The following is a 15,515-nucleotide window of genomic DNA, read 5'->3' as shown; positions in this document are numbered from 1 at the left end:
ATTTGGTGTGTTGTGAACTGTATGAGGTGCTTTTGGTGTATTGAGAACAGTGTGAGGTGCTTTGATGTATTGCAAACTGTGAGGTACTTTGATGTATTGAAAACTATGTGATTTGCTTTTGCATGTTGAGAACTGTGTGAGGTGGTTTGCTATATTGAGATCCGTGTGAGGTGGTTTGTTGTGTTGAAAATTGTCTGAGGTGTTTTTGATGTGTTGGGAACTGTGTGAGGTGGTTTGGTGTGCTGAGAACTGTGTGAGTGTGTAAACTTTTTTGTCAGGTCAATATGTAGTATGGTGAGAACAGAAAATGCAAGAAAGCACCTTAGGTCTTGGATGCCATAGAGGCCTCACACTCAGAACCTCTATGGCATCCAAGACCTAAAGTGCTTTCTTGCATTTTCTGTTCTCACCATACCACATATTGACCTGACAAAAAAGTTTATTTTGTTATTATTTTTCTAAATAAGGCAAGCAAACATAAACCTTTGGCAGGCATTTTCTGGTTGGACAAATTACTGTTTCCAACATAAGGGGAACAACTTCAATACTACAACGAGCAGAGTTACAAGTGTGTTGCTATATTAAGTAAAGAGGAGGGATGACTATCATAGTCCGTAACAACTCTCATCTCCCCTTCTCCTGCTACCCATGTGCTAGACGAGACATGGGCATGCCTGCCTTTCAGGTGGCCTGGGTATTAATACCCAGCATTGTGAGTGTCAACATGCCACCTCACCATTCTTTCCTGTTAGTGTTTCCCCTCTCCTGTCTCTGGGGCAAGGCCACGCTATACATCTTTTAAAGTGAGAACAGGCAAGGCATTTGTCAGCTAACAATAGAGTAGTAACTGCCACATAGCTATAACACTTGAGGTGATGGGTTAAATCTAATGGTGTGTGGTTTCTTGGGTATTGGTAATTACTTTACATATCCAGTCTGGATGCTAAATAAATGACTCTGTGTATCTGATGGATTACAGTTCCATATTAACATGCAATTGACCTCAAATTAATGTCTAGCAAGTTAATCAGGCTTGCTAGATGAGAACCGTGATAAATATGGCTGTGATGATTATGCACTTGCTAAATGTCACTTGTCCTCAACAGACAAAAATATTCCAAACATAGATTTATTACATTTGTATTACAGGCTATAATTCGTCACTTCAAAGAATACCACACCAATTGCAGTATTTTAAACTATGATATTATCTTATGATGTCAATCATGCAATCACACGCCATAATAAATATTTTCTCAAAAGGGCTTGTTGAACTTGGAGCTGTCCGTTCAGGATGTAGATATGAGAGGAGGGTGTGTGGGATCATGCGGAACACACAGTGCGCTCAGACGTGAATGCCCCCATCACAGAGCTGTAAGCATTCCTCATGTCCACCTTCTATGTGAGATAGAAAACATCTGTCTCTGACCTTCCTCTCGCCGCTGTCTGCCTCCATGAGGCGTGGTGCACTGTTTGGTTCAGGCTGCAGCGAGTCAGTGGGGCACTTGATTAATGGAAAGCTGCTCTTCCCTGCTTCATCACCTCCCATCCAATGGAGATAGTAAATCCCAGTGTTCACGAGAGGCCGTCGACAGAGGGCTGGACTTGGCTCGCGGACCATGGGCTCCCACTGTGACTGCAGCTTGGGCCGTAGTGACCAAGCATCCCAGCATGCACTGCATGACTGAGCTGAGCCCTGCAAGCAGGGGATGAGGGAAATTCAGATGAGGGCTGCAGGTGTTGCTCATCAGGAAACAGCAAGCCCCAAACTGCTCAAGCGAAGTCTGCCTAAGCCCACATGCCTCTCACGTGTTTCCAAAAAAAAAAAAAAATGTTATTGGAATGAATGAGGAGAGAATATAGGATAGATTGTTTTGTAAGATAGTTAGTTCCAGTCTTAGAGTATGTGTACAGTTCAAGAACAACTGTTTACAGCTTATAGTAATACAGTCCCAGACTTAAGATATGTAATTCGAAATCATGATGGTGTTATGACTGTCTGCCACTTTATTTTATTTGAAAATATTTGGTTTTGTTGTTTGTAAAAACATGCCTTATTTGAATGTAATTTATAAAACTGGTAAAATTGAGGTGTGTGTGTGTGTGTATGTGTGTGCATGTGTGTGCGTGTGTGAGCGTGTGTGGGTGAGTGTTCTGGCTGTGGGCCCTGCAGGCTGGCTGGCTGATGAAGGTAGCTCTGACAGCTTCTGAGGGAGAAGGGTCTGGGCAGGCAATGAGAGATTGAGGGCACCAGGTGTCTGGGGCCTGAGCATGCATGTTCACCACTCTAAGGCCACTCTATGTTTAGATGTTACATGACGTTACATATGCTGGTTTTTTTTTTTTTTTTTTTTTTTTTTTTTTGTAGCTGCTGCGTTTGTTGAAGATAAAAACGGTTTGCCTGCTGGCATGTGGACCACCCTCTTGCTCGCTCCCCGATCTTTTTCTCTGAGTCCGCATGATCAGCCGGCATGCAGCTCACTCTCCCACGTCCGCCCCCTCACAGGACTGCCTCCCTGCTGATCAATCAGGCCTTGTCTTTCTAAGAACACCCTAGCAATATTCCTAAAACAGCGCTGTCACATCGTGCTGGTGGCTGTATTACAAATCACCCATATTCGGGGGAGGGAGCACAGCAAGGACATTTACCGCAGCTTGTTGATTTGAAACCGGGATTTGTGGTTTGTTAATGGCATCCTTCATTTTAATTGATTCAGCGCTGACTTGCTTGTGTGCAGCGCAGACCCTCCCAGTCCCGAGAAAGGGGATCTGTCGCGCCGTGTTGCGGCTTGAGTCCTGTGGGACAGCTCAGCTCCACCGCCTGTGGTTGGAGGCAGGTTGGAGTTTCACTTACAAGCTGGCCGCTTCGGGCTCCTGCTCTGCTCCTGTTGCTCATGCTGCCGACTCTCTGCTTGTTTGTTCTGCTGGATGGATCGCCAGGGCGGGATTGCCAACCCGCCACTCCGGCCTGCTTGCCACATTAAGCGCACTTCCCACTCAGTGTGTGATGCGTGACCTTCGCAGACGCCCCAAAGATGGACGAGCCAGGGGTCACCGCCATTGCCCTTTTCGGTCTCTCCTGAATAATGGGGCCTTCATTAATAATAAGCACTTCATGACCCCCGACCTTTGGTTCCGACCTCACAGGGGGCCCAGTGTTCCATCAGTCCCACTAGAGTTTATGTCAGGTACTCATTCTCCTCAATCTAGTTAGGACAGATCCATAACAAACTAAAATGCTTCTCACTCGTAGTGATGAGGTTTTTTTTTTAGAGGAGTGTATTATTTTATTAATGCAGCCACGCACAGCTGGATGTGCAAACGGCAAAAATGAGACAAGGAATGCAGGCGTAATGCCGTGAGACAACAACATGGAAATGTATGAGAAGGTCTGCCACCAGAGCGTTTTGTGTGAGTGTGTGTGTGTGTGTGTGTGTGTGTGTGTGTGTGTGTATGTGTTGTTGGTTGTCAGCCCCTAGGGTTAACCACAGTGGGAGCAACAGAGCCCTGCTGGGTGGTGTGTGTGGGTGGGGGGTGATGACTGACGCACACCATGCTGCAGCAGACACTCACTGCTAATCACAGCGACATGAGAATGGCCAGACTGACCTGTGCCACTGCAAATACCTTCCACATATTGTACATGTAAAACATGCACCAATCTCACACAAGCTGACACAGCCGTTCTCAGTCACTCAGACTCTCTTTCCCCTTCATTGCTCGAAGTGATAGATCTCTCTCATACCTTCTTTCTCACTATTACACAGCTACAGATCTATCCAGGTTCTAGCCATTATTCTTTCATCCAATTATATTCAAGTCTCTCACCAACATCAAGCATTTACTATGTAAAAAGCAATATTTCTTGTATCTACGCATAGAATTTACAGATTAAGTGGGAAATACACCGAACAAGGGACATGTCACTTCTTTATTTGCCTTTTTACCCCACCTTCATCTGTCTTTTGAGGCTTTTGCCAAGCTAGCTCAGTATGGCATCAGGGGCAGACTATTGTGTGTGTAAACGTTAATGCTTCTGGAGGGACATTTGCTTAGAAGGAGGGAATGAGCGATATGTGAAGCCCTTGAAGGTTTGCCACTGCTTCTATTGGCTGAGTGATGGGCCAACTGTGTGTGAGCAGTCTAGTGCTGCTCAGGGAGCTGTAATATGAGGAGGGGGCCCTCCATCTGCGACTCTAAAAGGGCCACAGGGCCAGAGGCTTAGCTGGTCTGTGCCCGAGGGAGTCATGGCTGTAATTACCTAAAGAGCTCCCTCTAGAGGCCTGGGAGATTAGGCACCGGTTGAGTGAATGCAGGTGGCCTGCACATCTCAATTCTGTGCACTCAGTGTGGCATGGAGCAGAGTGACTGAGTGATGATAAGCTGGTCTTCAGCTGCCTTATTATGTTACCTGCCTGTTTCCTGACCTGTGTCTAATATTATACCTTTTGCTATCATGTAGATATAAATAACCAGGTGGCATTTCTATACTCCATATTATCCTCCAATACATTATGGAGTCAAAAGCTTTCCTTGTTTTTCAATCTCTTCAGTCTCTCTAAATTTGACCTTGTCTTGACCCAGTTTCAATCATGAGATGTAGGAAACACCAGGAGTGTTTCCACGCCAAGCCACTTGCCTTTCTGGAGATAATAGTCTGCCCCGGTCATCACCTACCCAACCCCATGTGTGTCAGGTCACACACAGAGATTGAGACAGTGTGAGTGTGTGTCTGAATATCGTTATGGGGCTGCTTTGATGCAGGACTTGCTATGAGGTCAGCCCTGTTCTGTGTTTGTGTAAGTAACTGTGATAGATGCCTCTAATGAGTTCTTTTTTTTAATCTTAATGATAAATTGCAGTAGCATTGTGTGCCTTACTGAGCAGCTGTCCCATTGCTCTTCACTCAGTGAATGAAGAAATGAATGAACGTCATGTTGATGAGTTGTTTGTTTTGTTCCAGTACTCTAATGGGGTCAACCTTCTTTATGAATCACCAGAGCAGCTCTTATGGTCACTGAAAACATATGACAGAGGTGAAATTTACTTCAACAATGAACATATTCCATATTTATGCTTCTTCTTTATTGATTTTACAATATATAACAAAGCGACCCATGTTTGTCTAGGACTTTGTGTTCCAAAGAGCTGAATAATTCTTTGCTATTTGTCTTTTAATGTTTGTTACCAATACTTACCTCCAGTGACCTGGAGAAGATGACCCTTCACTGTCCTTCAGCAAAAAGCTGTTTTAGAACTTGCTGTTGGTAATCCTATCAAATGCCTGTAATGGTCTCAGGTAAGAAGTGATGGACATGTAAATGCTGCTGTGCTTTTACCGCAGTCATTTGCTGCTCTAATTGGAAGCCTCGATTGGAGTATTGAATGGGAAAAGCAGTTTCTCAGGGTGCTAATAGCTGTGTTGGCGTAACGTACACCAGTTCAGTCAGCAGACCTGTCTCTGGCCTCCGAGATGGATGTTGACGGCATCTCTTCAGTGGCTGCCTCAAGCTGAATCTCCCTTCCTGAAATTATAGGAAATGTAAGACAGTAATGATTTGGCTGAGGAAATAGCTGACTTCTCACTGCCGATGACTCGTGATGGATGGAATGACACAGAAAAAACAACAATGTACACCTACCTACTGCAACGTCAGATGTCCCAAATCTGTGTTAAGTCAAATACTTATATATGAGAGGAAAATCAAAATATGAATGTACTGAATAAAGTAAGGATTGAACATGAAAGAGGCGATATTTAGTCTTACCATAGGTTTTGTTTTCAGTTAGGATCAGGAGCTCTGGTTAAGCAGTGATTCTCAAAACTGGTTCCATAAGTTTTCTGCATAATGAGTTTGAGCAGCACACATTTCCACACACACACACACACACACACACACACACACACACACACAAACATCAATGCCAGGCTTGCCAAACTGGCAGGGACACTCAGTATTCCAGCGGTGCATTTGAAATCCACATAACGATAATCTGATAGCTCTCGAGCTCCATCTGTGCTCAATAGGCTTTTATTGTCCCTAATGAGTGGAAATCTTTGTGTCAGAGCACCCAGCTGTGCTGCTGCCCACAGCAGGGTCCCAGCACTACGATCACATGAATCCGCCTGCTCGCCTGGCGCTCTCCTGGATGCCCGCGGGGCATCAGCAGACTCGGGCCTCTCTTCTTGGATGTAGTGAGCCTCCCTCTGAGTTACAGATACCACCATCAGATTGTCCCCTCATGCATGCACAGGCACTAGCAATCTTATACTGTGTTACATTAGAGCAGTGTCACGAGTGAGCAGAGGGCCAGTTTCTGAAGACGCCTGCGATGGGGCTCTTCTATTACACTGAGCCAGCTCATCCCCACTAGGGCTGGAGGGGTGCCACACTACACTGTGCCTTGGGGAGTGTATGTTTTCGAATTGCTTCCTCGTTCAGCAGTGAATACTTTGCATGTCTCACTGACGTTTATGCTTGGCGGGATACTCCTGAGGTCCTTTCTCTTTGCAATAAACAAGATGTAAATCTGGAACAGTATGCTACTTTGACATCTGAAATGCACATCTTTCCCCTTTCTGAAATTCCTCTGTGTGTCATTATTCAAAATGTCATATTTCTCTGAGACAAACCTCATACTTTTAGACAATTTAAAACTGCGATGTCAACGAAAAGATTAATAATTTCTCTGCTGATCCTTAGCCAAAGATGGGTGATTCAATTCCCTTTCACATTTATGATAATTACTCTTAAATAAGAGGTTTCATCCAGCTGCAGCCATTTAGTGTAGCTGCTTATGAATACGGTGACTCATTAAAAAAAAGGAGCAATAGGACTTTTACATGTCTTTATCATCTCCCATCTAGTAGAGGACTGAAAATGTATTATGTCCTTCTTTCCACAGATTCTACCGGGGAGATTATCACATTGATGTGTGCATAAATGACTACCTGGACGTCTACTGTCCCCACTACATGGACTCTGTGCCAGAGGAGAGGACGGAGCGCTACATGCTCTACATGGTCAACTACGATGGCTACAGCTCCTGCGACCACACCGCCACGGGCTTCAAGCGCTGGGAGTGCAACCGGCCCCACTCGCCCAGCGGGCCGCTCAAGTTCTCAGAGAAGTTCCAGCTCTTCACACCATTCTCTCTGGGCTTCGAGTTCCGGCCGGGCAGGGAATACTACTACATATGTGAGTGTGGATGGTTGTGAGAGAAGTCACCACTGTGGTTCAGCAGTTGTACTGCTGTCATATCTTGTTTGGGTATATGTACATCTTCTTTGGGTTTGCAAGGAAGGTTATTCATCTTACACTCCAGCTGTAGGAGGCTCATAAAAAGATATTGTGCTCGCATCCTTATGGAATACTGGTAATATTTGAAGATAAGTATTCCAAGTGAGGAGGAGAACCGCCATCAGCAAGTATGAATTTGTGCTTTGGGAGGCCTGGCAAAACATATTTAAACAAAAACCCAAGCCTGAGTGGAAAACCGTCTTGACTCTCGGGGTCTTCCTGTAAGGCGTCTTTGTTTGCGAGTTCCCAGTCTCAGCTTTCCTTTGCTCGTGAGAGGGCCCTTCAAAACAAGCACCAAAAGCCATGTTTTTACAACTGGAGTCAGATCCCTGCGGAGTGGGAGAGGGAAGACAAAATAAGACGCTAGAGTGGTGCGCCGGCTTGGCCCGGTGCAGCCCAACATGGCTTCATTTACACACACACACACACACACACACACACACACACACACACACACACACACACACACACACATACAAGCACAGAGAAGAGAGGCAGGCTGAGCGAGTCAACCTGATGAACTGACAGAACATACAGGAACATCAAAACATGTTTATTTTGTGGAATGTGAAAAAGAGATGAGGGAGAAACCAAAAGAACAGAGATGGGTATAAGCAGGGAGTGAGAGAAGGTTCTGCACAGTAAACAATGATTAGGGGTGAGATCTTAGCAGGAGATTAGAGTGCATTTTTTATATGGGTGCGCATAAAAGGCAAAGTCACAATGTAGAACAGAGTTCATTTCTCCGGGGGGCTTTGAGTCAAGACAGTAGGATGTGATACATCTCAGATGAAATGCTGGAGCTGTCAGGTAATCTGAAGTTTTTACAGGAATGGCGAGTGAGGGGATATGAACTAGGGCCACTAAGAGCTCCTTTCTGTGTGACTCAGTTTTATGATTCAACTGTTGTGAACTCGCTTAGACAAAAAGCCATTTTCTCCAACGAACACTGCAACTAACGGGAGAAGGAAATAATCTGTCATTTTGGCTCACATTATGTTATAAAGTGTTAAAGTAACACTCATAGTGCAAGGAATTTAACCTCACTAGAACACACAAACCTGTCTAGACATAAGGCTGGATGTATAATGAGATAGCCAGCAATTTTTAAAATATTCTCTTATTCAGACCGTTATTTTAGTTGAGCTTTATATATATATATATATATATATATATATATATATATATATATATATATATATATATATATATATATATATATATATATATATATATATAAACACACACTGGTTAAGCTCTGGTTTTAGCTGTGAATTAGTTTGTATTTGTACCATTGGTTAGTTGCATAGCTGTGTGTCTGCATTAAGTAGACAGAGTTTCTTTGTTAGATTCTGTGATGGTTAATGATTCAGAGTGAGAGGTCACTTTCGCAGAGCCGGAGGGTGACATGGGCAGCCTCTGTGCTGTCAGTCAATGGGTCCAGCCTCCTCAGGAAACGATCAGAGGGGATCACAGGGCCGCCCCTCCAGGGTCAAATGTGAACATGCTCTGGTGACTGCAGTTGAACTCTGAATCCTGAATGGCTTAAGGCAGCATGTTTTTCCAATATGGCCCGGGTGGAAGTCTGATCTTAATCTTGGAGGATAGAAATCCAATTTCAAGGGAGGTTTTTGGTCTGTCTCCCCACCCCCTGTGTGAGAGGCGCTGACTGCAGTATGGAGCTGTCTGATACGGGCCTGCTTCAAAAACCCAAGTCTGGTTGTGATGATACGATAGACCAGGAGCGTTTAAACTAAGTGGGCCAGCTCAGATCTGCCCACTCAATAGAAATGTAGGTCTTTGCAGTTGACTTAAAAGAAGCTCTTTAATGAGTGACTTAACCTAATTTTCCTTTATGTCGCAAAGCACTCTTAGAGCCCCAAGAATGTGGCAGAACAGAAGTCATTAGAAGACATCTTATCAAGCCATCTTCCTCACACTTATCAACCTTCTCAGTTTCATCACATCTGATCTGTTAGCCCAGAGATGGGGGTGTCTAGGAGGTTTGCTAAACCCCGGGCATCCGCGTCCCGGCTGGGAGACTCTGCAGTGGATCTGATGTCTGGAGGCATCGAGAAGCTGCTAAGACTGTACACAGCACGGCATGCACTGTGGCCTCCGATGGCCTGAGCTGTAGTGTCTAGCCTAAGCGTCTGCTGCTGCAGCAGGGCGAGGTGAGTTACGCGATACAGCACAGGCTGACTATGGCTCGCTGTCCGGGCTTGACAGGACTTGAGTGCTTTTATCAGACACCAGACCAATTATCTTAATGCAGCACGCAGTTCTGGTAACTGTTCATTTAAACTATTGCAAACTCAGAAAGAGAAGTTACAGTGCCAGGAGCCTGTAATTCTGCTGTGAGCATGACAGGGAAAGAGTTCAATTGAAATAAAATATCTCCAACACTGCAACATGCAGATGTTTGCACAGCACATGCATGTGCTGCCATTCTGGAGCTTTCCTGAGGCCATGTTTGCAGCCAGTACTGGCTTTATGCTCTGCCACACTTGAGAAATGAGACAAAAGCAGTCAAAGTTTATATTTACTCAAAGTAAATATGCTTGTGGGGACATGATTAAGGGTTCTAAAAAGTCCCAGTGTGTCACTGTAGACAACATATAAGCACTTTGATTTAACCCGTCCTCTTCCCACAGTTGGGGGGGGGGGGTGTGTGAAAGGGGAGACAGCAAGGCAGATTAGGAGCATCTGGAGACCCCACACAGCAGGGACACATGTAAGCCTGAGCTGACAGCAACACACTGCATTCTGGTGGAAATAATGGGACTTAGGGATTAGTTGGTCTATACAGTAATATGTGATTACTTCAGTGATATTACTTCAAGTGTACATTTTTAATTCATCAGACACTGATGCCATTCCAGTATGATTCTTTTTTCTTATTTGACTCAATAATAATGTTCACTGATGTGCAGAATAATCAAAGACTTGGAATCTAATCACTGAGTAGATAGTGCAGTCTGAGTTTGAACAGAGGTCATTTGTATCATCAGTACAGATCTTTTGGCAACAGGTGTAGCTTTCAATGAACTGTCATTTGCAGCTGTTGATGTTGTTAGCAGTCAATAGGAGTTTAAGTAGCAGGTGTTGATGTACGAAGTAGCCAATCAAGGTTCAGGGGCAGGTGGAAAGATTATATTCAGCCAGCAGAAGTCAAAAAGGCCAAAGGCGGTATACATTTTCCACACAGCCATTTGAAAGCATTTTGCTTACATTAGTTGTGTCCAAGACAAAGTATTTGACTTTCCATTTTTATGCCAATTGTGAACTTAAATCACATGTGATTTTGTAGTCCTGCATGTCAACAAAAGTCATTTTTAACAATTCAGTCAACAGCATGCTGTTTTGACTGTGTGAACTGCTTGTTCTGTGATGTGCCTTTGAGTGGGGGAATTTACTTGAAGTGTTTTCCATTGCTCATTACTTACTCACCTTTACCTCTAGTGTGATGTGTGCGAGAAATACCAAAGCACTCCCTCTCGCTCCTCGACCCTCATTTGCATTGGCAGGAGATTGCATTACCTGCAACACAAAGACATGGGGGCGAGGAGAGGAGCTCATCCCCCTGTTCCTCTTTAAGCACTAATAGGCTTTCCTTTATGGTGAGGACAAATTGAGAAGCATGGCCCATGGCTAAGATGACAGGGGAAACAGCATATCCAATATAGCGCTGCCTGCGTATATGGCTGGGTAATGAAATGAATGCTGATTGTGTTTCCCTCTGAGGACAGAGCTAGTGCAGGCAGTTAAATGAGGCCATGGAGCATGTGGCGACAGCCAGACATCGGTGTCTCAGCTTAGACAGGTAATAGCTGAGGAGAGGCAGACTGTTCAGGTATCGAACTGCCTCTCACCACTCCAAATGGGATGTTTTCTGTCGGCCGTCTTGATTTCCGCAGTTATTTTTGCCTGGGCAGTGTTCAACTTGTAAAAGGCAGCTTATGTTGTCCTGCCATTTGATCTTGGTGGGAGGGACCTCAGATTCAGACTTATTTATAAATAATCCTTAAAAGTTAAAAATAATAAACTTTCCTACATTGCTTTCCTGTAAAAATCATTATTCTGATGTCTTTGGGCACAGGTGGAATGGATTTATTGGGTGTGATAGTAAACATGTTAATTGTTTTCACAGCCTCTACAGTTGCTGAAAATGGGAGAAGAACATGCCTGAGGTTGAAAGTTTTTGTGAGACCAGCAAGTAAGTTTATGATCTCCCCCAAAACTAACTCCCCCCAGATCTCTTGTCATTATTTTGTTTTCGCACTCTAATCACACCATTTATCAAAGCATGAAATTCACAAGGAGATCTGGATACAGTACTGATATAATGAAGCCTGTCCTGACAACACCCTGTTTTATGTTTCTCTTGCAGACAACTGTGTGAAAACTGTCAGCGTTCATGACCGCCTCTTCGATGTCAATGAAAGAATGGATAACTCTATAGAGCCCAGAGGTTTGTGTGTTCCAGGGAGTTTCCCTTCTTTGGCTGCATGTATTGGGATATTTTCTTGTGTGTCTTCTCAGTCCCCAACTAAAGTATTTCCCTTTCGCTGTTCAGATGACACGAGCCATGAATCGGCAGAACCGTCCCGAGGCGATGTCAGCTCAGCGGTGCATGCGCCCATAGCTGGTGCCATGCTGGCCTCCACCCTGCTCCTCCTCCTCTCTCTCTTACAGTTATAGCGTCCTGTGTGAATGCACTCACACATCCCAACCTTAACACACAGGAGGACTCAGAAAAGAGCACTTTTTAGTAGACATTGGAGCTGCTCATTATCTCAACTGAGATTCAGAACATCGTCTAACAAGAAGGTGCCACACGTCTTCTGACTCTGCCTGTGAGAGAGTGTGTCTCACTGCCCAGTGGTATTGCTGGGTCGATTCTGGTGGATTTCAATTATTATGTGCAACACCCTTCCCCCAAACCCCACCCCCATGTTTATTTGACACACAAAAGAAACAGAAACAGACATGCACACATAAAACAAACAGACACACAAAAACAGACATTGAACCAAACACACTAACATATATTCGCAAACAGCCTCTCTCCCTTATAGCCCTACACATCACCTCTAAGGGCTTATCTTGAAATGTAGGCTTGAAAAAGGAAATGACTTTTTGGAGAGACTGATTTCTATGCCACAAACTGGCTGCGTTTGACAATGTGAAGAAGTCTTACGACAGAGCGATACAGGACTCCTGTCTATGAGTTTATGAGACCATGTCATGTCGAGAAGGACTATCCACTGGAAACATGGGCACTATTGGGGACTACAGACACAAGTGTTTACAGGACTGAAGGGGAACCAGTAGTCTAAGAGTGTATCTTCTATCAAAAAAGAAGAAGTGAGTTATTTTAATGGGGCAAGTAACTGAGGACTCCTTTTCAGAGGAATAGTAGTTTTTGAAGAGTTTTCTTAGCTAAAGAAATAAGCACTCATTTTGTACAGTGTGTACAGTTATGGGAATAAGAAGTGGATAATGTATTCTTGAAGTGAATTGCTCAGTTCAAGTGTAGTTATTACATTGCTATTTTGTCATAGAGTTTGGAGCCTCACCAATATCAATTGTTTAAGTGAATATACTAATTTGTTTGGCTAAGCATATTTCCCTCCCTATTTATTGCCAAGTCTTTAAGCTCTCCACACACTGCCACTGTAGCTGGTAGCCAGGATTCAGGAGGAGCATCACAAATGCTGAGTCTCAGCACTAGTGTAACCACGATCTGAGTGTCTGATCCAGCCTGCTCTTATTGTTAGCTAATGTTTTCAGTTACTTTAATTGATCCTTAAACTGATATCAGGGAAGAGCAGTCTGAGAATGTGGCCATGTTTTCAGTCAACATCTAATTTGTATCATTTCAAAGCAAATTATTATTTGCTTTAGTTATTTTTAAAGCAAAGTATGTGAATCTGTTTAGTTGTTAACTGGGGTCCATGTTTAAAATGAGTAGTGCATTAATTGATTTATTAACATTATACTGGCAGTTCTGTCTGTCCTCTCTTCCCAAAGCCTTTAAAATGAACATAAACTTAATTTGTGCTAATGACATCACACATATTGCCAACTGAACAATAAATTTACAAACACTGCATATCAAAGCAAAGTTTTCAGGGAAATTTTTAATGCACCAAGCGTTTTAGAAGTTCATGCATTTCAGTTCTTTTTTTTGGGCACTGAGCAGGCCATCATCATCTAAGGAGTGTCATCTGAACATGGGTGAAACAACGCTGACACAACGATGCTCCCATTCCTGATGGCAGCTGATGGCCCGGGGTGATTTAATAGGCTCTTTGATGTTGTGCAGGGTGTCAGCTATGTGGGCCACATACTGTGGCCCCATGCGGGTCATTTCTGGAATTAAAAATCGACTGCCGTGTGAGAGCTGGTCGGTGTCCGGTTTAGCTGCAGGCTAACGTTACTCTCATGTACTACGGAGAGACAGGGGAAAGACGAGCGCTCCTGCTGTGATCAATAGTCATGGGCTTCACACACAAAAAAAACAGTAAATATTTGCCCTGGTCTCTGTGCTTGCTAGTACGGTTTTCCTGCACCAGTAGTCACAGGTGATCAGACAGAGGACTTTTAAGGACTGCAGGCCTCTTGTCTTTCCTCTCTGGATGGATGGACTACAAAGCACAGTAGCTGATTGTGGTAGATTGGTTTGAGATTAATGTGGTGTGCTGCTATAACATAAAACTACTTTCATTGTTTAAAAAAAAAAAGAAGTTAACACAGGAGCATATGAATCCTAATTTTATGGATACTGTGTATCCGTAGGTTATCTATGGTATATACAGTGTTAGAACAGTTACATTTTGTACCTGTGCTTAGTAAAAATAAGAGCACTGAGACATTTAACAAGGATGACATTTAATATCAGTGTTCATTGTTCATTTCTTTTGTATTTGACACTAATGTCCCTGTTATGCTGATTTCACTTGTGCATGGTACATTCATTCTGAATAGGATGTTCTGACATTTAACCATCTGCCTTATCTAACTCAAGCACCCGAACCAGGTGCTGCTGTTGCGCTGACAGTGTGCTGTCCCTTGGCCAGAATCACAAAAATAACCAACTTAAAGGTCTGGAAGAGCCATTGCTACCCTTAATGCATAGAAATATATGTGTATTTCTACCCATCTTAAAGTTTTTGCCAAACATCCTAAATATCTTTGCAACTGTAAAAAAAATCCTGGTGTACATTTGTCACAAAAAGGAACCCTTGCCTTTTCTTGTAATATGACATAAATCAGGAAATACTACTTTTGTAGCACATTTTTTTCAGTGTTGACTGTTGGCCTAGAAGCATTGCTGTTTCATCTCTCTTTACTGTGTTTCAAGGTAGCACTCAAACTCCCTTTTGTCATACCCTGTTGGAAATACTTGGTGAAATGGAAGGTAATGACCATGGTGTGCTAGTCTTGTCTTTTAGCCTGAGTCCAGCTTGAGTCAGTGTGTCCCACTGTTTTGTTTTGTTTTTTTAATGGGGAGGGAGGTTTGTAGAGTTAGGGGCAGGATTCCTTTTGCAGCCCTTTCCTCCTCTGACCGTCTCCTCTGCGCTGTGGACCACCGTGGACGACATGGACCATCATTGGCCTGAACGAGTAAGCGTCGCTGCCTGGTCATGTGCCCTTGTGTTGGTCATGTAAGCAGCTCTCCTGCTGCCCTGATACATTATGTTCAAAACACATGTTCATGGCATTGTTTGTAAATACACTTGTCAAAAGCAGCTAAAACTAATTACAAGGAAAAAAAGATAAAATAAATCTTTGTCATTGTTGTAAGAACTGACTGTTGTTTTCTTGTTTTGCAAATCCATAACACACGCAAACATTTTCTCACAGTACCTGTGCCAAAATTCCTTAAGAGAGTCATTTTCGGCTGCAGTCTTTTCCATAGTGTTTGGGCATTAATCTCTAGCATGTAAAAGGGTACCACACTGCGAGCAGTTTAATGAAGGCTCGGGTCATGGATAATCCTATTTATATAAATCCTATGCCATTCCTCACATCCAGATTACACTAGCTGCAAAGTACTATAATACAGAGATTTTTTTCTCCATTCTGAATGACTACTAATTTCCTTTACAGGTGAGAAGCAATATTTGGGATACAAATATATGTAAAAATACTACATCTTTTTTTTTTTTATCTTTATCACTCTGTGAATTGACATGTAGTCAAAATCCA

General features: G+C 43.4%; 1 protein-coding gene across 1 annotated transcript in view; it reads left to right on the top strand.

Annotated features, from left to right (window-relative positions):
• The window catches only part of efna5a (ephrin-A5a), a 42,376-nt gene extending 27,266 nt beyond the window's left edge, over nucleotides 1–15,110 (top strand). Inside the window, exons 2-5 of the mRNA XM_027012383.2 lie at nucleotides 6,907–7,199; nucleotides 11,452–11,517; nucleotides 11,692–11,772; nucleotides 11,878–15,110. Of these exons, the coding sequence (XP_026868184.1) occupies nucleotides 6,907–7,199; nucleotides 11,452–11,517; nucleotides 11,692–11,772; nucleotides 11,878–12,002 (565 nt within the window). The 3' untranslated portion in view covers nucleotides 12,003–15,110. The remainder of the gene's footprint in view (nucleotides 1–6,906; nucleotides 7,200–11,451; nucleotides 11,518–11,691; nucleotides 11,773–11,877) is intronic.
• Nucleotides 15,111–15,515: the final 405 nt, after the last annotated feature.

This window comes from Electrophorus electricus, chromosome 6 (assembly GCF_013358815.1).
Source record: "Electrophorus electricus isolate fEleEle1 chromosome 6, fEleEle1.pri, whole genome shotgun sequence".
NCBI classification, from domain to species: Eukaryota; Metazoa; Chordata; class Actinopteri; order Gymnotiformes; family Gymnotidae; genus Electrophorus; species Electrophorus electricus.
This window is presented reverse-complemented; position numbering and strand designations above follow the sequence as displayed.